The sequence below is a fragment of the Xenopus tropicalis genome, chromosome 1 (assembly GCF_000004195.4).
Source record: "Xenopus tropicalis strain Nigerian chromosome 1, UCB_Xtro_10.0, whole genome shotgun sequence".
Classification (NCBI taxonomy): Eukaryota; Metazoa; Chordata; class Amphibia; order Anura; family Pipidae; genus Xenopus; species Xenopus tropicalis.
Genome location: NC_030677.2, coordinates 28,028,550 through 28,053,473, shown reverse-complemented (window position 1 = coordinate 28,053,473; position 24,924 = coordinate 28,028,550). Strand labels below are relative to the sequence as shown.

The following is a 24,924-nucleotide window of genomic DNA, read 5'->3' as shown; positions in this document are numbered from 1 at the left end:
TAAAAATTAAACTGGGTAAAATAGATAGACTGCGCAAAATAAAAAATGTTTCTAATATAGTTAGTTAGGCAAAATGGAATCTATAAAGGCTGGAGTGGGAAGAACACTACTTCTTCCTTTACAGCTCTCTAAGCTGTTAGCAGTCAGTAACCAATCAGTGACTTGAAGGGGGGCCATATGGGACATAATTGTTAGTTAGTTTGCATTTAAATCTGACCTGCGTAATCACAAACTAAATGAACAATTATGTCCCATTTGGCCCCCCTAAAGCCATTGACTAACTAAGAGGTTAGAGAGCTGAAAGCAGGAAGTAGAGCTCTGGCCATTATGTTAGACATCTGCCCACTCCAGCCTTTATAGATTACATTTTTGCGTAACTAACTATACTACAAATATTTTTTATTTTGCACAGTCTATCTATTTTACCCAATTTCATTTATACACTGAACTGTTCCTTTAAGCTATATATATATTTATATGTATATATATATATATATGCAAATAGGGGTGTTTGTATGTATGTACATACAGTATATATATATATTGTAGCTGTTGTAAACTACAACTCTCACTATCCCCAGCCAGCCTACTGAAGAAACCCAAGTTCAAAAGTGTTCATTAACAGATGGCACAAGTAGTTCAAAGATCCACTGGAGACATCTATATGTTTACATTGTTTAATCAAACTGTTAATTGAAACAACCTTGAAACTTTTTTGAAGCTTGCTAAGATTTTTGTAAGTCATTTTTTCATGTCTGAGGTATTGGGCAGACCATGTGACTGCCACGAGCTAATGTGTCTGTGTGTCAGTGTACTGGGGTAAGAGCTGGCACCATGTGGGATACTGGCAAGCTAGGTGGGCCAATAGGGTGACAGTCTTTTATGCCTTTGGTATTTGCACAACAACTGCATCTAAAGTTGTGTGACCACAGTTGCATTTGCTGGTCATAAATGATTCATATAGTGTATTAATACAAACATGGTTATATAGTGGAGGTAATAGTTGCAGAGGTTATATAATAAAGGATGCAATATTTGTTATAAGTCTAAAAGCCTATAGTACCCGAACAGATTTAGTTTTTAAGCAGAACTTCAGTAAATTCTTACATTCCCACTTATGTTCAACAAAAGGAGCTTGTGTTGAAACGCTAGGGCTTATTTATGATTGCATTGTTATGTGCAAAGTGCTGAATTTGGATGCAAATCATGTTTTTTTGAATCCGCAGTACCTTATATTGTAGCTTCATAGTGTCTGTGCGATGTACCCCTGCAATATCAAGTCAGTGTCAGTTTTGCAAAGCATTGGGGATGCTATTACTTTCATCTTATCAATGTGCACTGCATCAATAATGCCATTTGCATGCCATTTAAACCACAAATCTATTTTGTTTATGGCAAAAGCCTCCAAAGGGACCAAAGAATTACCTGTAGGTCAAGCCTACCTGTATTCTTAGGGTTCCTTTGTGTCATAATGCAGTTTAATAGAGCAGGCTGAGCATGCTTATTGGCATTGCTGTAAATTGCCATGGATTGGCAATTGTATTGATGAAGGTAATTTTGCAAATAACGTCAATGTACCCTCAGTTTTGCATTTATTTGGGTACTTTCCAGTTATTGCTTGCAGTCGTAAATGATCCCAGGTGTGTTTATATGTTTGTGCAGTGGTCTTCACTTATCACTTCAGCTTCCACATTCTCATTAACCGTCCATGACAACTTTTCCTTTTTTTTTATCCCTTGTGTTTCATTTTATTTTTGCTTGAAGTCAAAGTGCAAAGGGCAATTAAAGGTAAAAGATTTGGTGCAACAGTCCCGTGATGTTCAGTGTTTAGTTAGCTGTGATATATCTGTACTGTGTATGTTACACTGTGTTTCCATTCTTCACAAATGTTCGGTGAGACATACATCCTGATGCAGGGGTTGTGGGCTACACTCATGCATTGCACAAGTTCTATGGTTTTTGTTAAAAAAAACATTTATTTTCAATATTTAAGACATGGGGTACTGACAGTTCTGTCAGTGCTTTTGTCAATTTACGGCCTCCACTAATTGAATAGGTAAGTATCCATAAAAATTGCCTTTTACAAAGCATAATCTGATTCTTTCTACTTACTTGTGGCTGGCCAAGGTTGATGGGAGTTGTAGTTTCACAGCAGTTGGACCCCAGGAGCACTTGCAAATGAATGCTATATATATATAACTCAGAGCACTCTCCCGAGCACTTTTGCAATTTACATTCATAATTTTTTGCTAGTTTTTAAGATATTAGCAGTTTCAAAGTAATAATATAATGAAGTAGAAACAAAACTGCTACCTCCTGTTCATTTTGGATGACTGCCTACAGCAGAGAAATGTTTTGTGATGTTGCACTAGAACTGACCAGAAAAATGTCACATGACTCATCTCTGCTCACTAACTTCATTTCCTAAGCAAATTAACATCTTCTCTCACTAAATCTATATTCAGCCAACTGCAGCCAGTCAGACAAAATAAACAGCGGGTAGCACTGTTGTTTCAAATTCATTATATTATTTAAACTGCTAATATCTTGAAAAGTAGAAAACAAGTAAATGGCAAATGTGCTCAAAAGAGCAATATTATATTCATTTGTATTGGGAGTTTACATTTCCTTTAAAATAAATATAAATAATATTTTAAATACATTACATTAATCTCTGAATAAAGATGTATTTTTTTGGTCCTGACTGTACATTGTAGGGTTAGTAGTAGTGTTGACTTTATTTTTTCTCTGCAATTGTCTCTAGAATTGTCTTGAAATCAGTGTTCTGTCACTCAACTCAAATTGCCTCTCCTTAAATGAGTGAGGAACATTGTAATGTGACCTGCCCCCTGTGGGAAAGGCACAACTCAGAGAACTCACTCTGCTGTAACTTCTCTTTTATTATTATTTGTGTCTTTTATTTACATAGCACAGCATATACCCCAGTGCTTTGTATATATATTATACATGAGTCAGTGTGGGCAGTGTACCCAGCAAACAGAGCAATAGTTTGTCACTTTCTGTGTGGTCAGTTTGATAACTGTATGCCTCTGTCCATCAAGGCATAGGCATCCAGCAACATTCTAGTTCCTATAAAAATTATATTTAGTATGAATTTGCACTTACATTGCATTTGGCCATGTGCTTTTATTTGCAAATCATTTGTTCATCCTGATCTTCCTGCAGAGCTCTTTTTGATGCATTCTGAGAACAACAGGGATACAAATGCAACATTATATATCAATTTAACTAGCATCTCTCTAGCACTCTATAGACCCCCAGTGGCGAGTTATACGGAAGTAATAATCTGAGTACCAGTATATAGGTCAACACTTTAGGCTCTGTATTTAGTTTGTTTTGATGAGTTCATTTTCTTTTAGTATATGTATCAGTATTCTCTTTCTCAGTAGCATGTTACTTGTCTTTTATACCCAGAAAGGCTTAGATTCAGGGTCGGACTGGGCCGCCGGGACACCGGGAAAAATCCCGGAGGGCCCCGGCCCTAGTGGGCCCCAGCGGCCCAGTCCGACCTTTGCCGGCGCTCCCCGCTACTGACTGTTCCTCCCCGACGCGTTCAATTTATACGCGCTCGGGGAGGACGTCAGGCGGGGGCCCTTCGGGGGGGTTAGGGGGGCCCTTGGGGGGGTTAGGGGACGCGGCTGGGGCACCTGCAGGGCCCCTGGGGCGGGAGCCCCGGTGGGCCCTGCACCCCCCAGTCCGACCCTGCTTAGATTAGTAAATACCCACATTACCCTGCTAAAACGACATGAGTTTAATTCTGTGTTCAATTTCTGTGGCTACTGCACATGAGCTCCCATCATTCTTGGCCAATTGACATTTTGCTGCATTTTATTTATAAATCAAAGGAATGTTTGCCTGCTCCTCACCTGATAGTTTCATAAAAGGTGCAGCAAGAATATTATTTTTGCATCAGCATTAAGTATTGATTATGATCAAATGGAATTAATCTGGTGCGCTGCAGACAATAAAAATAGTTTTATACAATAGATACATTAAGTGAAAAATATACCAGTATGCGAATTTTCCCTATTACATGGCATTTATGTATGTTCCTGGAAGCTGCTGTATTGTACAGATCAGGAATGTTCATTAAGCAAAGTCCTCATACTTTGGTCAAAGTCACATTTTAGCGGATGTTGTCTGGATATTTGCAGGTAATGGTGATTTGTACACTGCCTCTCTCACCTGCAGGGAGTAAGGTCACGCACATAAAAAGTAGGCCATGATGCATTTGCAGTTGACAGTGCAGGTATTGTGTTTACCATTACATTTCTACCTCAGGATTCAGGGATCGGTTGACACTTACTGGCCACCACCTTTATGCTCTGCAGATCAGCTGGAAATAAACTCTACTTACCTAACTGGAAATAAACTCTACTTATGCATTTACTACATTAGGTCTAGATTTTTTTAAATCTGTTTTCTGACTGATTTTTTGCTCTGCAGCTATCAAAGAAACAAAGGAAGCATTGGAGAATGTAAGCGTGTCTGTGGAAGTGCTGCAGGAAGCCATTGACAAGTTGAACATAAACCTGACAGAGGCCAAGTTGCAGCTCACTAGTACACTCAGCGACCCCGCGTGTTCAGCCAACGTTGCCATCATTCCCTGCAATAAAATTGCCAATTCGCTGAATCAGCTGAACATCAATGCAAACTTCAGCATGGTAAGAAACTTTCCACGTCACTTCCATTGGAGTCATTTTTTTTTTTTTTAAAATAAACTCTGTTGGAGTCAATTTATTAACTTTGTCTTTATTTTAAATTATGCAGCTTCCTGATCTAACTCACAATCTTATCAGATTAAATGAAGTCCTCCGAACAGATCTTAGCAACTTGGTTCAAAAGGTAAGTCAGGAACAGGGATTTTTTTGGAACAGGGAGGATGGAGCTTCTTCATACTGCCATTATATAGGATTTGCCCATTTATACAGCAAAATGTAATGCTACACCGCCTCTTTCCACGCAAGCGGATTTATGGTCAGGGCTACTTTAAAGGAGACATATAGGATAAGTGAAAATCCCCCCCCAGTCTTGTAGGCAATAATAATTAATATATGGGGCTGATTTCACTTTGGGCTACAAATTATCATTATCTTTAAAAATTGCCTTTTTTTGGAGCTCCCCATAGATCTGCTGTTACTCCTGTCCATGTTTTAGGCTGATGCCACACGAGGCGTAGGGCTGAAATTTTCGGCAAGCGGAAAACGCTTGGCGAAAATTCAGCCCTACGCCTGCTACTTGTGCCTGCACCCGAGCGTATCCCATTCATTCGGGTGCAGGCACAAGTAGCAGGTGTAGGGCTGAATTTTCGCCAGCACCAGTTCCTTATCAGGCCAGCCTAGCTGCTGATTGGTTCCTATCCTACAGAGTAGTGTGCTGAGTGCCGCAGCCTGGGAAAGGAAGCAGCAGGAAGTGGAACAGATGGGCGGGACTAGAAGGGTTTTGGGAAAAATACAGCATGCAAAGTTCCTTTAAGAACTAGTAATAATTTTAATATGTTTTTAAATTGGTTGTATCAGAGTATCTTGTAGAGCTTTTAAATGAATGGTAGAATTTCTTGCCAGATTAGCAAAAATCAGCCTTGTTAAACTTTGTTTTTGGGGCGTGTATGTAAGTTTTTCTGCAGGCATGTATTGGGTGCCCCTGAATTGGGGCCCTATTCTGCCAAGCTGTGTGCTCGCTCTGTTCTAAAAAAGGACAAAAACATTGCCTTGATTAATAAGAAAAGCCTGGAGAAACTCAAAAGCATTGTTACATTTTTATTTTTTAAATCATATAGGGCTATGCGGCATTTAATCTTACTCCTGAAATGGTACAAAACCAAACTCGAAATATTGAGGGAGGTAAGTTCTCTTGATTTCCACGTTTCCTTTGCTGAACATAGAACTTAGAAAAGTACAGTGTGACAAAGTGGTGCCTTCATTCAGTTCTACTAGTGTAACAAAGTTTCTGTGCATTCATTTGGTATACGTTTGTTATCTCATATTATAACTTATTGACTATCCTGTCTGACTTTCTCCTAATATTTCTGCCTCTCTTCTACATCTCTTAAAATGCATTAATGTAGAGAAACTTACTCTTATTTAATTGAGCATACCGTCAGTGTGCTGCTAAATGCAATACCCTTTGCTGCATCTCTCAAAATAAACAGAAAACAAAAACCTTGAACTTTTCATTTCTGTAAGAATTTTCTTGCACTTACGAAATACAAACTTTAATAAAAGGGCCCCCTTGTGTCTCATCCCCTTCTCCTTATAGATTGTAAGCTCTATTTTGGCAGGGCCCTCTTCATGTCTTTGTATGTGATTTTGTAAGTCCAATGTATAAAACCATTTATTGTTCTGCGCTGCAGAATATGCTGGCACTTTATAAATACATGTTAATAATAATAATAATAATAATATTCTGTTACACTGTTACCTGTTACTGATGCACCACTTTGTTACACTTTGCTGTGTTACGTATTATCATTTCTTTATTGATGCTGTCTCATATATTATTTATTGATTTGTTTTATTTTATAACTGATTAGCTAATACACCACCTTTTTTTAAACTCATATTAAAACTTTACCGATACACTAATATTTATTACACTTTGCTTTATTTCCTATTATAATTAAGTTTCCCATGTTTCTTAAGGTAGCCATACACGTTACAATAATGATCTTTCCTGCGACCATTGGTGTCAGGAAAGATTGTTTGCCGCTCTATTAACGTTAAGAGCTGAATTATCAGATATGCAGGTAAAACAATAGAATTCTACTCCTATTTGATAATTCAGCATTAACCTACTGCCGATGTTCAGCCGATCGATTAGACAACCGATATCCAAGGCTTTGGATCATGTTGTCAACCCACCATACATGCACCGAATATTGTACGAAACCTTGTTTCATACGATAATTTCAGTACGTGTATGGGCAACTTTACACTTTCCTTTATCCCATAGTAAACTGTTATTGACTGACTAATTTGCTATCCTTTATGTATCTCATGATAACTGATACTTTATTATATTTTGATTTGTCTCATATTATAATTGTTACTAATTCACAGGTTTATTACACTTTTGTTTTACCTCATTATAACAGGCTTGTGAATCCTAAGTGTACTGGTTGCATTATTTTACCTTATATGCATTCTGCAAAAAAAATGAAGTAAACAAAGTAAACTAATGAGTTCTTATTGTTTCTCAATGTAAATTTTATCTTTTGGACCCGTGTTGGATATGTAGCAGCCATCCCTCGTAAGTGTGCAAAATACAATCATCCGTGTACTGGAGAACTCATATACTTCCTATGCAAAGTCAGAACTTTATTTAAGAGTTAAATGATAGGGCCCTAAACTAAATTTCAAGTCCTTCAGCTGTTTTTGAACTGCAGTTCAAAAACAACTGGGGGGTGCAGGGTGAGTGTATATGCTAAAAATATCTAAGAATTGCTTAACAATACAATATATCACAGAACCCTGTGATAATTTTGTATAATGATATAATACCAAGAGCTATGAATAACCTATGAAATATATAGTCAATAACGTACCACCCCCTTTGTAAAATATAAAGAAATCACACTTCACCAAGTTCCATGACCATTTAAAGGCACGAGGTTGCAGGCCGAGTGTTTTTATACAGGTCTTGGAATTCCAAGGTGTTTGTTTATGTCATTTGTATCATATGACTATATAATATAATGTAACCCCTACTGCAAAATATATAAATCATGTTAGAATCCAATGACATTTATAACAGCGCACAGTCTGTGGCCTTCTTATATTCCTTGAGAGTTGTGATGTTTATTTTATTAATGCAGATTGAAACCTGACATTCTTCAGAGTTGAATAGTACAATGTATTCAGCGTCTTGATAAAGTCAGATTTGTTCGTGTTCCAGATTTGCGAGTCCAACTTTAAAGCTCTGATTTTAAGACAGAGCCCTATAGGCACATACATAAATACCTTGAATTCCAGAACCTCAAGTGCATAAGAGTTCCAGTCTGTGAAAAAAAGAAAGTTCTGACTCTGCATTTGCATGATGAGAATCCCTCATTCTGCATGTGTTTTTGTGATGTGAGTGACATCTACCTTTGTGTCATGGCCCATTGACTAATACATTCATTTCATCAATATTTGTTACATTTAAAGGGGTTGTTCGCCTTCAGGTAAACTCTTAGCATGTTATAGAATGGTCTATTCTTAGCAAGTTTTCAATTGGTCTTCATTTTTTATTTGTTATAGTTTTTGAGTTATTTGCCTTCCTCTTCCAGCTTTCAAATTGGGGTCACTGAACCTGGCAGCCAAAAAAACAATTGCTCTATAACAATTGTATTGTTACTTTTTATTACTTATCTTTCTATTCAGGCCCTCCTCTACTTATATCCCTGTCTCTCTTCAAAACCACTGCCTGGTTGCTAGGTTAAGTTGGACCCCAGCACCCAGTTTGCTGCTGAAATTCCAAACAGGAGAGCTGCTGAACAAAAAGTTAAATAACTCAAAACTCGCAAATAATAAAAAATGAAAACCAAATGCCAATTGTCTCAGATTAGCAGTCTCTACATCATACTAAAAGTTAATTTAATGGTGAATGACCCCTTAAATTGAAATAAAAAATCTCCAATGTTCAAGCAATGACAGCCTTTTTCTATATGTTTCCAGATATGAAAAATGTCATGGAATCCATCGGGGCAAACATTACCAGCTTTTCTAAAACAATCCCTGTTCTTCAGATCATGTCCAATATAAGTAATCATATTACTCAGAGTGAGACTTATGTGCGGGAGTTTTACCCTGTGGTAGAACAATATGACTTCTACAGGTATGACACTCTTAGATACGTCCATTAATAAATCAGTAGTTTTAAAGTTGACCATCTTTCATATCTCAGTATATTGTGTGTTTTGTTGTCTCTGAAACGAAATGTAATATTATATACACAACCGTTATCCAGAAAGCTCCAAATTACGGAAAGCCCATTTCCCATAGACTCCATTTTAATTAAATAATTCAGAATTTTAAAACTGATTTTCTTTTTCCCTGTAATAATAAAACAGTATCTTGTACTTGATCCCAACTAAGATATAATTACCCCTTATTGGGGGCAGAACAGTCCTATTGGGTTTATTTAATGGTTAAATGATTCCCTTTTCTCTGTAATAATAAAACAGTACCTGTACTTGATCCCAACTAAGATATAATTACCCCTTATTGGGGACAGAACAGCCCTATTGGGTTTATTTAATGGTTAAATGATGCCCTTTTCTCTGTAATAATAAAACAGTACCTGTACTTGATCCCAACTAAGATATAATTAATCCTTATTGGGGGCAGAACAGCCCTATTGGGTTTATTTAATGGTTAAATGATTCCCTTGTCTCTGTAATAATAAAACAGTACCTGTACTTGATCCCAATTAAGATATAATTAATCCTTATTAGATGCAAAACAATCCTATTGGATTTAATTAATGTTTTATTGATTTTTTAGTAGACTTAAGGTATGGTGATCCAAATTACGGAAATATCCCTTATCCGGAATACCCTTGGTGCCGAGCATTTTGGCTCTGTAATACACAAGAGCCATAAATATCCTGTAAATTATCAATTTTTGTAAACTGTTCTTAGAGATGTCAGCAATTATAAATGGTTCTTAGTGATGTAATTTCTGTCACATTATTTACTGAAACATATGTATTTGATGATGATATCATTTCTGTCACATGACTCACTGAAACTTGTGTATTGTAATATACTTGTATGTTGTAAAATATGAGGATATTAGAAGTCACCTTAGAGTTCCATGACCTGTATAAAAGCACTTGGCCTTCAGACCTCGTGCTTTTATATGGTCATGGAACTCCTTGGTGAGTTATAATATCCCTATATTTTACAACAGGGGTTACATTATTCACTATATATACAAGTATAATAGTATTTTCCACTCTGTGTGTTGCCAACTTGGATGTGGGTAGGACTAGAACAATCCTGTAGTCATTTGGGGTATAAGAAAGTTTACAGGGCTGCACCAACCTGTAGCCAGCCCAGAGCTTTAGGATATAATTCAAAATGTAAATCCAACTGCAAATAAAACACACCTGTATGCGAAGCCAACACATACATCTAACCTGTATGTACTCACTGTAGCTAATTATTTTCCATCAGCATTTCACAAGCTATAAATCAAATGTACACCTGGTTATTTGCAGGTAAGCTAGGTTTGCTTGTGAAACATACATTCCTCTTTCAGCTTCTTCACATTTTTGAACACTGGGGAAAGAAATGTAAGAAAAAGTCTGTCCTGGAAAAGATGATATTATTTATTTTATAGTTTGTATTTCGATATCAACCTCTCATCAGTGCCACGGGGGGAATTAGGGGGATCTCCATACCCATGACTGCTTTACTGATTCTGTTAGGTACCTGAATTGCCGTTTAAATTGATTTCATTTTATAATGTTGTGCCAGCTTTGTAGCACTGAAGTGAAAATGGACACTCGTTCATTTACTGTGATGAGATGCATGCTGGATAAATGACTCAAGTCCTGTGATTCCCCAACACACATATAATATATATCATTTTAATGACAAGTTTTACATTACCTATACGTGCCTTACTTTATTATAAAATAGAATAAAAATCTCCAGATCACTGGCTCAACAAAAATACACATATCCATAATTCAAACTAAAGACAAGTAATATTACATTCAGTTCTAGTACCTATGCAATGCTGAAAGAACATAATAATCGCCCCCAGCACATATCAACCTGAACCCTAATGTTCTCATTTTTCAGTTTACCGTTGAAGAGCATCATTCCTGTTATACAGAGGAAGTACTTGCTTGTATTTCCTAATAGATGGGTACATATTAAATATCAGCTGTGAAATCTGAGTCACTGTATAGTATTGCAAATATATTAGGTATGGAACAATAGACAGTGGCTTGGGGGCCGGATGCATCCCGTGCAAGATTTCTGTCCTTCAGAAATGTCAATTAGCACTAGCCAGACGGGTATAACACATATTACACCCTTCACTTTGTGTGTTTAACATGTATATGCATATATGTGAGATGTATTGTATTGATAATGTATTCTGCTATAGCATGGTGCTTCCAAAACCATGAAACCTCACTAGAGAATGGGGGACATGGCTTCCAATCTGAACATCATTTTCTCTTTTATTTTACTTTTAGTTTACTTTTATTTGTTATCCCGCTCTACTGTGCAATTCCTTATTCTGTCCATATGCACAGCAAGGATGGTTTGTTTGCCTATGAATGAGTTGTCTATGCATTTGAAGCAAACACAATGAGATTTCATCATTGGTTGAACCTGGCAGCACTCGTTGCATTTCAACTTTCAGACAGCTAAAATATTAAACACTACCGGTGGTTCCACATAAAAATATCACCATTATATACCATTATATAATCATTCTTTTAAAGGTTATGTGGTAATGTATTTATATCTATTTATATTGCAGCCAAAGGAAACATGCTAGGATGTGCTGATGAGTTGTGTAGGGTTTGACTTTTTTGCACTATTACCTAAGTAAATGTAACCATAAAGGTGGCTATACACGTAGTAATTTCGATCTTTCGTGCAACCATTGGTCGCACAAAAGATCGTTCGCACCCTCCACTGACGTTCAGGGCTGAATCGTCAGATATGGAGGTAGAAACAATAGAAATTCTTCCTCCACCTGACGATTCAGCCCTGAACATAGATTTTGCTCGGGAGCCTTCCATGGCACCCGACTAATGTATTTCTCTCATTCTGTGACAAAGCTGGGTGATCATTTTGTAAGTTAATAAGCTCGACTTGCCTATCATTCCCCCAGTCCTGTCTCCGGGAATATACATATGAATAAAAACATGTTTACCTATACACGCATGTGGTTCTAGAGTTGATAAAGCAGTGTTGTCCCATTGTGCTTATATTTAAAAAATCTGGAGAGGCCCAAATGAAGAAAACGGATGAGCTTTATGATGGTTAAGGGTAGGGACTGATCAGCATGTGGTGTCTGTCAGTGAACAATTAACTGTGCTCTGAAGGGTGGAATTTTCTCTGTGCAGTCGAACCTGTATTGGACTTGGGGGCAAAGCATTTAAAGAAGCACACAGAAGTTTTCTGCCTTCTAACTATCATAAAGTTCATATGTTGTGTATCTATTAATGAAAAAATATCAACCTAGTGTCCCACTCATATTTTGGGCAGAGCCCTTTTTCAGTTGTGGGTATGTATTTTGGCTGTGCGAAGGCATCAAACACAGTCAGTGGGGGACTTTACAGAGTGGGATATTAGTAATATGACAATGCATTTGTGGAATGCAAGCATATAGATATATATTCAAAGGTGGAAAAATGCTCCTGATGTAGTAAAGTGGGTTCTCTTTTTTTGTATTCCTCTAAATATTTCCATCAATGTACATGTTTCCTTTATTTTACAAACAAGTTGAAAATGTTTTGTGACTATACATTATAAATTAATGATAATTGTTAGGATTCTTTACAGGAAAGAGGTTGAATATCTTATTCACTATATGGCTTGAATTTTTATGCTCAATGAAAATGTGGGAAATTATTCAGAGAGCATAATATTAAAACACTTAACTTTCCTCTTTCTCTTCTCTTTGCTTTACTCTTCAGATGGCTGGGCTCTCTTGTTCTCTGCTGTATGGTGGCCCTCATTGTTGTTTTCTACTACCTGGGATTGCTGTGTGGCACCTGCGGGTATGATCAGCAAACATCTCCCACAACAAGAGGCTGCATCTCCAACACTGGGGGCAACTTTCTTATGGCGTGAGTATGGTACTTGTTAGCTGTTTCACATTCCCAGTAAATGATAAGAGCATTCGATCTTCTGTTGCCTGTTGTCAGAATACATTCAGTATAACATGGAATTATTTGTTGCTACTGTTAATGAGCTGTTGCTCATGGAGAATACCTAAAGATCACTCTATGGTCATTTACACATGGGTTTTTTTAGACCCCCTAAAAGTGATGCACGCATCTATCATATATACATTTTGTCAATAGGTAGTATATGTCTAGAAACCCACTGTCTAAAATGCTTAGAAAACAAAAGCAATGCCTTTCCAATTAGTGTGTTGTAAAGTAAATAAGTGTACATTTTTATCAGTTTGGCTATTGCCATTGCCATACAACTGATGTCATCCTATTAGACTGAAATTAATTTAACTGGATCACCATCTCTGGCATTAAAACCAATGCCTTTATTTTTACTTATATTTGTGGGTCACTTCTACCTGGCACAGTATCCACAGAACTCTTCCGCCACAGGAAATGCTTCAGAACAGAAGCTGTCGCAATATGCTGTCATAATGCTGTCATATTAATATAAACAATTTATATAAACAACTTTTCAGACTCTTCATCCTGTTTGGCTGTATCTAGTTGTTTGGGTCAATGACCCCTGGTTTCAGCTTTCATTAGCTATTACTGCTATTATTTCATATAGTCCATATACTATTACATATTTAAATTATTTACATTGTGACTTCTGTCTGGTTGCCAGGATAAGTAAGCCAGATAGTTTCTAGAACCCGAAGACTGACAGCTATCAGCAAAAAAATTAAGAATGAAAAAAATAAAAAATGAAGACTACATTCAAATTATAATAGTACAGTAGAAATTCGATCATTTTCTGGCTCAGATTGTCTGTTAGGAATCAGAAAAATGCCAGTGGAGATTGGCACAAGCTCCAGCTATCAGCACGTAGGGCTTTTTAGCAATAGTCACACAAGGGTGCTTCATTTGTTTGTGTTTTGGATTCAGTCTGGTACAAAGACACCAGAGAGGGTTTTTACATAACCTATAAATAAATTGGCATTAATATAGAACATTTTTAAACATGAAACTTTTTCTTTCTTTTCATGACTAAAGTTATTCATCAGCAGCTGGTTCTGTAATGATTTTACTGAATTGCGTATGCCTCGGATTTCCTCAGAAAATGTAAAATTTGAGGGTGTAAATTACGTAAATTACTCCCCTTCATACTTTGCTTTGTACGTGTCAATGTCGGTGAATCTCTTGGAATAATTATGGGGTTAAATTTCTTATATGTTGGAAAAAATGAATGCGTCTGCTTCACTTGCTCAAATAACTGTACATTCCATCCAAGCATGTGTTTGCACGCTTGACAGCGGGGTATCAAATAAATACGTTTACAGCTTCAGGCACCGACAGTGAAAGATAAGCTTCTCTCTTACGCTCGCTTCTTTATTCTCATAAGTGCTCCTGCTTTAGAGTCTCACTCACAGTTCCCTCTGTTGCCTTCTCATTTTAGGAGTAGTTGAATAATTCAGGCAGCTAAGCATTACAGTATTGGCATTTGTGAATAATCAGTAATAACCCTTAATGTCAGAATGGTTTATGCTCCTATTAAAATATCTGAATTAAGGAAGATACTGGTCTTCTCAATTTCATTTTTTTATCAGTAATCTCATAATAACATAATTAGATGTCAGAAGTTTAGCAATTGTTCAGTCCTTTTACGATACACAAGAGATGAGCAAATGTCACTTTATAAACAATGGCATCCCTGGTGTATATTAGATTATTTTTCTGTTTAAAAGTAAGATATCTAAAATCCTAAGCATAAAATAAATGTATTGCCTTTACTTAATCAAGGTGGTGTAAAAGGTATCTCTCCCTCCAACCACAGTGGCCAACAAGAAAAATCTGCTTGATTGAGAAGGTTTCCAAATGAGCAGATGAAAATTGACTGTGTGTAGTGGGTCAAATTGTGCTGACCTGATCGCTTGGCCCACTGGCCAATACTTGGACCAAAAAAAGGTCTCAACAGACCCTTCAGCCAATGAATTAGTTTTTCATCCAGCTGGATGATCAAACTTGCTAGATAGATAACTACCCAGTTCCCAACCAGGTATCTATATTCACCAAGTAAGCAGAAACTTTTTTTTAGTTTTTCGCCAAGTTATTCAGCTATGTTCACCCTGTGTATTGTACTTGTGTAAGAAAAAATCTGTAGGGCATGATTTAGTACATAAATTATAATTTACATACCGGTAATTATGCTTTATATTGTTTATTACTCCACAGTGGTGTTGGATTTAGCTTCATCTTCTCTTGGATACTCATGCTCATTGTGCTTGTTACCTTCCTCGCTGGAGGAAATGTGGAAAAACTGGTTTGTGAGCCCTTTCAGGAGAGAGCCCTGTTCAAGGTATGTTCTTTTTAATTTGATATACAAGTCTTACTAACCATTACAGGTAGGGACACTAACATCAGGCTTGGTGCTATTGTACATGCAGATTGCAAGTTAGCCCAGTATAAAGTGTGATATCAATTGAGGATTCCATTCAGTGGCATAAAGCAAAGACTCACTATGGTTGGCAGAGTTGAAAAAGCACTAATATAGGGACAAATATGAAATTATATTTATGAATAGCAATATCCTCGGCCAAATCTTTCTAAAGTTTAGTTCTATGTTAAGTGTTGTTTGGCTCTCATTCATTTAAAGAGGCAGTTGACTTTCAAGTTAAATTTTAGTATGTATGTTCTAGAACGACCAGTTTATAGCAATTTGACTTACAGTACCTGTCTTGTTTTTCTGACCCTTTCAAACTTTAAAATAGGGGGTCACTGACCCCAGCAGCCCATAAACTATTGCTCTGTGAGGCTACAATTTTATTGTTGATGTCATTTTTTATTTCTTATCTTTCTATTCTGGCCCTATCCTATTCATATTCTAGTCTCTTATTCAAACCACTGCCTGGTTACTAATTTGGTCCCTAGCAACCTGACACCTGCTAAAATTCCAAAGTGGAGAGCGGCTAAACAAAAAGCTAAATAATTGAAAATCCACAAACCGTAGGAGGTTTCTGGTGTTTCCCATTAAAGTAAATGGGAGAGGCAGGATATTGCGCATGATGTGTTTTAACTGCCCAAAATGTGCTGGGCTGAAAAGTACCTGTGTACCCAAAATACTAATACGCTGTGGCTGACAGCTTTTTTAAGACCTTTACAGTTTTAGATAATCTGCTGTGCATATAGTGTATTTGTATGTGGTATTATTTTGTGAGATCTGTAAGTTTCATCGTAATAAGTGGAATATTAGTGACCCTCTTTATGAGTTCTGACCCACTGGCTTAAGGATACCTCTGGATACCTCCAGTTAACATGGAAGTACAGTTAAGCATAAACATAAACTAAATCAGAGCTCATGTACATGGAGATATTTGGCAGAAGTGATGAAGAATTTGTATTTAAGGCAAAAATATTCAGCTGCGATGTGAAATATTTTTGGCAGTCGCTTACTTTCAGGAGTAGGAATGTTTCGCTAGCACCTCAGGAAATACATTTATAACATTGCTCAGAAGTTAAACGCTCCTGTAAACTCCTACAATAAGATACAGTGACTAATTGGGATAAGTCCTTGTCAGTGCCTTTCCTGTGTGCGAGCCCTGTGCCTAGGCAAAAAGATAACATTGAAAAGATCATTTATTTACTGTAAAATGCGTGGGTCCCAGAGAATATTTGCAAAAACTTCAGATCATTGTATGATTCACTACTGTAAACAGAGTGAAAATGAATCACAGAATGATTCACTGTGTACACTGGTTGTATGATTTACGAAAAAAATCTTAGCAGGTTATATGATATAGACATACAGTATAGGACAATCAGCAGTCGCTTATTACATTTTTGAGTGTTTCTTTTATTATTCACATTGTTAGATTATTCGAATAGAAGGGCTTGAATTTTAATACAAGCAGTAATAAAATAAGAATAACAATCTGGTTTTTGGTGGGGCTAGTGAGGCAGCATTTTCAGTTGCAGGCCAGAAAGAGTCAGAATAGAAAGAATAATGCTTTGAAAAACATATAAATGAAGACCAATTGAATAGAACAGGTCCATCTATAACATAGTAGAAGGTTATTAAAGGCAAACTTTCCCCTTATTTGACTATGTACAAGCTTGATGTTGGCTGAGGAACAGGGCTTTACAAACGCTGCATTTTGGTTGAATTCAGTAGAGCTAAGAAATAGAGGAAGACTGAAGGCAGGAGAGTATACTAGCCCATAGAGGGCACATTGAACTGAAATGTAATTATATATAATGCCTTGCTCTGGATTGCAGAACAGAACCCCGTTTAGCTTTTTTCACCCCCAGCCAGGGCTGGAACAAGAGGTAGGCAGAAGGGCCTAGGGCACAAAGGCTTGGGGTGCTGGGCACGTACCTCTTCTGCCTGCATTCCCCTAGTTCAGGGTCCTGATGGAGAGCAGGATGCGTCTTTGCCATTCGCACCACCCCACCTCCCGTTTGCTTGTTAGTCTCAAACTTGCGCCCCATTGCATGTGTACGCAGGGGGGTGGTACTTTTGGTAGATTGCCTAGGGCACTTCTCCTGCTTGGCCCAGAGCTGCCCCCAGCATGTTCTTGTGTAACTTATTTCCCATAAACTGAAGGAATAGCAAAGGTCACTATATAATACAAAAAATGACCCTTAGGGGTGAAATCCATTTTGTCTAAGCTCTTGGGTCTTGCAGGAGAACATACCTTTTCATGCCGTAGCCTGTTAGACAGTATTAGATCTGTGGCATACCAAAAAATGGCCCCAGGCACGGAGAGACAAAATGGAATGACTTTTTTCTTTATTTAAACTCCAGAACTGTTTATGTCTGTACATTTAAAGTAGAATTTCAACAGCTGGATTTGTTCCTTGCTAATTGTTTAACCAAATTATTTTTCTGTGTAAGTGGGCATTATTTTTCAACACACTTTATCATAATAACCATTTCCAGTGAACTCATGGACCTCATTTAAGAGCCTATTTGTAAAACCCTGCTTCTTCTAAATAAACAATTTTCATAAAAATATACTTGTTTAGTAGTATGTTCCATTGGGGAATCCTAAATATAAAATAAAACCATTTTAAGAACTAAGGGCCGCCCCCTGGGATCATACGGTTCATGGTCCACACAAACAAACCAAGGGCACGCATGTATGTTAGATCACATCAGCCAATTAATGGACATAGTGGCAGAAGGGCCATGTGCCTAGGGTCCAATGGTGGGGGCGGTGGTTGGTTCTAGGCACATACCTACCTACCCCTAGTCTGGGCCCTGGTCCCCCCACCATCACTGGTCACGTACCTCCCTCCCTTGGCCTGCGTCATTACCACAAATGCACACACTCATACCTTGCTAGCCATCTTGTTTGTGGGGGTCAAGGTGGCCAGCCAGGTTGCCTAGGATGCCCATATGGCTTGGCCTGGCTCTGATCTAATGGGAAAAGAATGAGTCTTAGAAAAAATGCTGTGTGTAAATACTGGTACTAATACAGTGCACCTAAGCAACGAGCACAGTGTGCAGAATGTACTAGAGAATTATTATATTAAGGTTTGCCAAAACTCAGCTCTTTTTCAAATTCCCTATTGCCTGTTAAAAGTTACTTGTTTTTTTTTGTTTATTGTTATCTGTAATGCCACACTTTCATTTTATATTCTTCAAAGGGTTATAATGTGCAGTAGTTTTAAGTAAATACAATATATATATATATATTCTTTTCTAGGCACATGCCTTCAGCCAAAATTAATTAGGCAACATAAATGTCTGACCTTTGCTTCCTGAATATGTACCCAAAATATCCAGCACACACGGCTGCTGCTTTTGTTAAAAAATGACACAACAACAGTTGCAGCAGCCATGATTGGATAGGACGATGGAATAAATCAGAGAAACAGTCAGGTTCTTTTAGTTTAGCTAAGGAGGAAACAAAGCAAAGGAAAGAACAAAGTTGTAAAATGTAGTAGTATGTCACCCAAGCACCATTTGGCCTGGGAGTATACAAATATACACAGCCTATGTTATAGACCCTAGCACACCCCCACACTTTCACACATGAATATATTCAAAGGGGCACTTACTGTATGTAAAAGTAAATTGCTAAGATGCAAATGGAGGGGATGGAAATTAAATGTGAAAGTTATTGGAAATCAGTGCAGCTGGGAAGCGAAAGTGGTGACGTGAATGACAACAAACTGAGGGGGAGTGTAAATGATGATAAACAGTAGAGCTTTATGGTGCCTTCTTTACACATTACAAACATATATAATATAAATATCATTTCTTTCTAGGTTTTGGATACACCCTACCTGATAAATTCCCAGTGGAAAAATTACCTTTCTGGAGTTTTGTATCAAAATCCCAGTGTAAATCTGACTTTTGAAAAGGTTTACAGGTAGGAAATGTGAATGTTTTACTGTCATACAAATCAGCAACTAATGCTCTGCTTTTAGACAGTACTATAAGGGAACGCATTTATAGATGAGATTAATGCACAATCCCCATGGCTGTTATTGAATAGCTGGTTGTGTATATTCATGTGTGCTATGGCTCATTTGTTAGTGAAGCAGCCAGTAAGGGTTACCCTATGCACCTACCTCTGATTAAGAGCTGATCAGTGAGTAGAGTAAATAACTGTATTACTGACCCTGTACTTTGTACATTAACATTTTTTCTGGTGTATGTTTTTATTTCCAACAGTGACTGCAAAGAAAACAAGGGAATTTTCACTGCACTTCAGATCGACAATCTATTTAATCTGAACGAATTTCTAAACATCAATATGGTAAGAAAGAGATAAGATGCTTTTTCCTTGCTAGCAACTCACTTGCATACAGTTTTACAGGCTTTCATGACCCTAGCAGGATAATGTAATGTAACAAGTTGCAAAGTTTGTCCAGGTCTAGTAGCAATAAGGTACCCAGTAAGTACTAGCTTCTCATTGATTGTTATGGGCAACCTGACCAGTAGCCAGCTGCACCCAGTGCTGGGCCAAACAACATTGGCACCAGAATCACATTCACCATCCATCTAAGGAGGGAGGGGCAGTAATACCTAATTCTACCCCACCTTACCCACTGATCAACTCCGTCATCAACCCCTGCTCATCAACAAACTTACCCACAAGTACAAATGACACTCCTGTTTATTATTTATCCCACCTTTACAAGGAAACTGGCATTATTCCTCTTTCCTCTTCTTTAAAAAACACAGCAATCCTGTTTACTGAGCAGTCCACCACCATCTTGTTACACTTCTCCGGGCTTCCTCTGTCAGTTTTGGTAGAAAACTTTGCCTGAGATTTCTGTAATTCTTGGAAAATTGCTAAATGGGAAGCCCTAGTGAAGCAAAAAGATGCTGCTCTGCAAGTGGAACACCACTAGGGTTGCAACCTGTTGGGTTTTACCCAGACCACTTGGTTTAAGGAGGGGCTGTCCAGGTAAAATCTAATCAGTGAATGATACAGCTCTCAGCCAATTACTGATCGTGCATCACCCACAAATCCTCACCTGCACCTCCCCATCCAGACATAGTCAGATCAAAAGGTGGAACTCTTAAGCACCACCCCAGGGTAACAGGTAAGCAAAAAGGATCACTGGAGATGTCTAAAAACTTGGCACCCCTAGTGATGTTACCTTCCCTTCTCCCTAAACTGGAACTAGTTAGAACTATTCTTTTTGATTTTCTTTTAGTATATTGATGAAATTTCATCAAGAATCGAAACACTGAATTTGGACTTGAGTAATATTATTTTGCTGGATGAAAAAGGAAAAAGAAATTTAGAAGACTTTAGTTCTACGGGGATTGATGAAATCGATTTTGATGCTTTCCTGTCAGAGGTAAGGATCTGAACTTACAAGCAAAAACAAAAAAAAAAAAGGCAAAGTCTGACAAAGGATTTGGGTAGAAATTACCCCAGCAGCCTTATGTCAGAAAAGATCTGTGTCTGGCAATTACAAATGTACAATGCTGCAGGGCTCATTACTGATCAGCTCTGGTGCATACTGCATACCCCATTAGTTTGTAGGCAGCCACAAGATGCACAATTTCATTACTGTAAACTAAGCAGTAGTGATGTGTGGGTTAGTAAAAAACCAAGCCGCAAAAGCTGTGTGTATGTTGGCCCAAACCTGCCTGGCCCGCAGGTAAATCGGCCACAGTAAGCAGTAATCCCCTACAGCATGGGGACTTTATATGTTCTTGGTTTTAAAGGTAAAAGGTTGCCAGTTAAAACCGAAAATTTCTAAAATGAACATTCTGTATAGATGCACCTGAATTCAGATTGCAGCATGTATTCCAAGGAATTAGTAGACAGCATCCAGGATTAGTTTTCTATAGCAAGTTGCCCAGACCCTTGTTTAACTGAGGGCATGTTATAAAAGTGCATCTTATAGGTCAGTAATTATATTAATAATTTCATAATTTCCTTAATTATTTTAGATTTTAATTATTCAAAATATATTCAAAAGGGCTAAGTTAGGAACAATTATTTGTGGAATTAACTGCTTTCACTCTCAGCTGGGAAAATTAGAGACTGTAAATGGTATTTTTGTACATTTATTTTAACTTAACAAGCTGATTGGATTTACTTTGAAAAACGTTTGAATTCTTTTGCACAGGACAAGATGTGGGGCACCTTCCAGTGTTCCAAAATATATTTCCCTTTCGTGTCTGGCAGATGCTGAAATGTATTACCTATTTGTGCATTTGTAATTGAAATTAGAAAAAAATTAGCGCTTGTGTCCCCTGCTTCCCTCTGTAATAAACATTTTGTATATTTTGCCAATTTTTTAGGTAGCAAAAAGCAATACAAAGGTAGATCTCTTGGCATTTGCTAATGAATTGGAAGAAAATGCAGACTTGCTGGTAAGTTTCCAAAAATCATAATGAAATCTTCAAAAGTGGAGTTTTTGGCAGCTATTTAAAATCAAAGAATAGTGTAAAAGGTGGGCACTGAAATCAGATGCATATATTGTATTGTAAGTAACAAAAACAGAAATTTACAGTTGTGTGAACAAGGGATTCATACATTGAACAGATTTACATACAAAGCAACCAATAGCTGATACATAAGGGTCCTGTACAAAAGAGCTAAAAGGAGAAGGGGTTGCTTTTTTCGTACTTATGCCTTTAAATGTGACATTTCCCAGACTCGCCCACTGTAGTCACCCCAATATCACTGTATTCCTATCAGCAGCATACTTTAACACAAACTTCCTGTTCTTATACTGCTACTTATGAACTTCCATTGGGGAACAATGATACATTACAGCCAAGGCAGGGGGCTCTAAATCCTAGAAAGTGTAGGCGTTTTGTGATTTTCAGTAATTATCTGTTAAATAGTGGTAATAATTAAAAAAAAATGAAGACCCGTTACAAATTGTCTCAGAATATCAATGTCTACATCATATTAAAAGTTAATATAAGGTGAACTAACTTTAAGGTATGGAGATCCAAATCACAGAAAGATCTCTATTGGCATGCTTATGAAAATGGGCCAACATGGGTTCTCCATGCAAATGTTACTGAATGAGGGCTAGAACAAAATCATGTTTCAAAAGGTCATGTAATAATTTGCTCTCCAAGATATTGTGCTTCAGTGTAGGTCTCACCTCAGTGAGGTTCTGGATCTGCTACTCTTTTTATTGTCTTCTCAGTTTGCCACCTACCGGCTTATAACTATGGCTGATAGCTGCTTGCCTTTCATGTTTGGCATATCTAATTCTTTTCCACCATTCCCACCATGGCCAGGTAATGATGCCTTCTCCTGTACACTGCCCATGGCTAAGATTGACAGCTTCTGCTTGCACTCCAGGCCTTGCAGTTATGCCTTCTCTAGAAACATTGTCTGATCCTATATTTAAGTTCTTTGAGCTGCAGGGGGAATGGATATATGTGAAATGCATGCTTCTGTGTTTTGCTTCACTGCTTCATGAATTGTGCAAGTCAATCTTTCTTTACTTCTTCCTTATTTTTTCTAAATGGCTATTGTTTTCTATTTCTTTTTAGCCAAAAGGAGCATTAGGCAATGCGTTAAAGGGACATGCAAATAGTATACGGACGATACATATTCAGCAGGTTGTGCCACTGGAGCAGTCAATGGTAAAGAAACAGAAAATATTGGCGTATCCCATGTCCCATAAGACCTAATCTCTGAATTGTAGTGATATAAAATTAACTTCAAATGAGAAAAAGAAGACGGTTGTTAGGATATACATCCTCCCTGACATGCCAACATGGAAAGACAGGAAAGTGTGCATTACCGAAAGGGTTGTGGTGCACTGTGTAATGACTAGGATTTCAACACACCTAAGGAAAGCCACTAATTGCCATCCAATTGTAGAGATATACAGGTATCGGACCCATTATCCGGAAACCCATTATCCAGAAAGTTCCAAATTACGGAGAGGCCATCTCCCATAGACCATTTTAACCAAATAATTCACATTTTTGAAAATGGTTTCCTTTTTCTTTGTGATAATAAAACAGAACCTTGTACTTGATCCCAACGAAGGTATATTTAATCCTTTAGTGGAGCCAAAACAACCCTATTGGGTTTAATTACTGTTTAAATAATTTTTTTTAGCAGACTTAAGGTAGGAGATCCAAATTACGGAAAGACCTAGAAAATCCCAGGTCCCGAGCATTTTGGATAAAGGGTCCCATACCTGTAATAGCATGAATATGTCTAGCCTGTAGGTTCCTGGCTGTATAACTGCAATTCTCAGCATCCCTGGGTCTTGTAGTTAATAAACAGGAAGGTTACTGTAAGTCGGACAGCCCTTTAAGCAACAAAAGGTGTCCCATTTCAGTGTATAATCCTTTTCCTATCATTTATCTTTATTATGTTATATCAGTGGCATTTATACAGAAGCAGTCTTTTTATTTCTAATTGCGCTACAGTGCAACATACCATTCATTTCTAGTCCCTTATGTTAGAGCCCACCATGTTATCTTCTGCATCTCCCAGAAAATCTATATAAAATAATGACATAAATGGTTCATTTTGTTTACATTTTTCTATTTCTTATTCCTGCTTTCTGCCTTTCAAGAAATATGTCAAAGCTCGGGTAAGCATATGGCTTGGTCACCTCACTCTGCCTGTGGTGTTAGCATCTCTCAGCTGCTTCTGTAGTAATACTTGTGTCTTAGCATATTAAATATACTCATTCGTTTGCTGTTTATTCAGCATAAAAAGAAACCATTCCATAAGATAGATTTGTTTATTTTGTATGATTCCCATAATGCTCTGCAGATCTGTAAACCAAAGCAGGATGAAAGCCTCAAGTGTTTTTATGTTCCACCATTTAAAATGATGCATGGATTTCAGATACCACCAAGGGTTCTATTCCTAACTTTGATTGTTTAGTTATGTAATTTTTTTATTCTTACAATTGTATCCATACAAATATTATAAGCATGCAATGTATATTCTATACATCGTTGCACACTTCTCAAACAAGCTCAAATATTATACATTTCAGACTACACTAAACCAAAGCATTAAGCTGCTACAGAGGACGTCATTTGATATTGAGGTAGGAATTATTATATAATGTTTTAATGTAACTACTTTCTGTTCATTCTTGATAATATTTCCAGTAGACGGTTATATTTTTGTTCCCATTCTGATTATATATGTATTAACCATCCTGGGTGGTCATTCCCAAATATACTCAAATAATATTGTGTTCCTTTTCTTTATGAAAACTGCTAGTTAGCCACTATATTTTTAGAAAAGGAACTCAAGTATTATAATGTGTTTAGTTTTGACAACCTAACACATCTAAATGTTGGTTAAAAGGTCTTGTAGGTTTCATCCCTAAGGATGTTGATATACAAGTGACTAGTTTTATCATGCCATCGCTAATAGAGAACTTGAATATTGCTGCAATTGTAACTGTGCCCAATATATTACCTTATATTTTTAATGTCAAACTAAGAAAGCATGCATTACATTCCAGGGGAAGGTACTGGATGTTATCACAGCTGTGGAGGCTGCTCAGAATCTCATAAACAACAACGCTTCTTCAGTCATAAAACAGGTAAACCAATCAAGCACTTTACATGTAAAT

General features: G+C 37.3%; 1 protein-coding gene across 20 annotated transcripts in view; it reads left to right on the top strand.

The window, feature by feature from the left end:
* The window catches only part of prom1 (prominin 1), an 82,068-nt gene that overhangs the window by 43,907 nt on the left and 13,237 nt on the right, over positions 1-24,924 (top strand). For 8 of the 20 annotated variants that reach the window (XR_004222771.1, XR_004222706.1, XR_001171270.3 and 5 more), the window contains exons 9-24: positions 1,765-1,788; positions 4,468-4,685; positions 4,792-4,866; positions 5,801-5,864; positions 7,258-7,269; positions 8,676-8,835; positions 12,667-12,819; positions 15,103-15,226; positions 19,141-19,244; positions 19,550-19,634; positions 20,542-20,688; positions 21,644-21,715; positions 22,859-22,951; positions 23,902-23,919; positions 24,334-24,387; positions 24,814-24,894. Coding sequence is in view for 8 of the 20 variants with exons in the window: in XM_031903416.1 (XP_031759276.1) it covers positions 1,765-1,788; positions 4,468-4,685; positions 4,792-4,866; positions 5,801-5,864; positions 7,258-7,269; positions 8,676-8,835; positions 12,667-12,819; positions 15,103-15,226; positions 19,141-19,244; positions 19,550-19,634; positions 20,542-20,688; positions 21,644-21,715; positions 22,859-22,951; positions 23,902-23,919; positions 24,334-24,387; positions 24,814-24,894 (1,484 nt within the window). In the remaining 12 variants the exon portion in view is untranslated. 20 annotated transcript variants of the gene reach the window in all.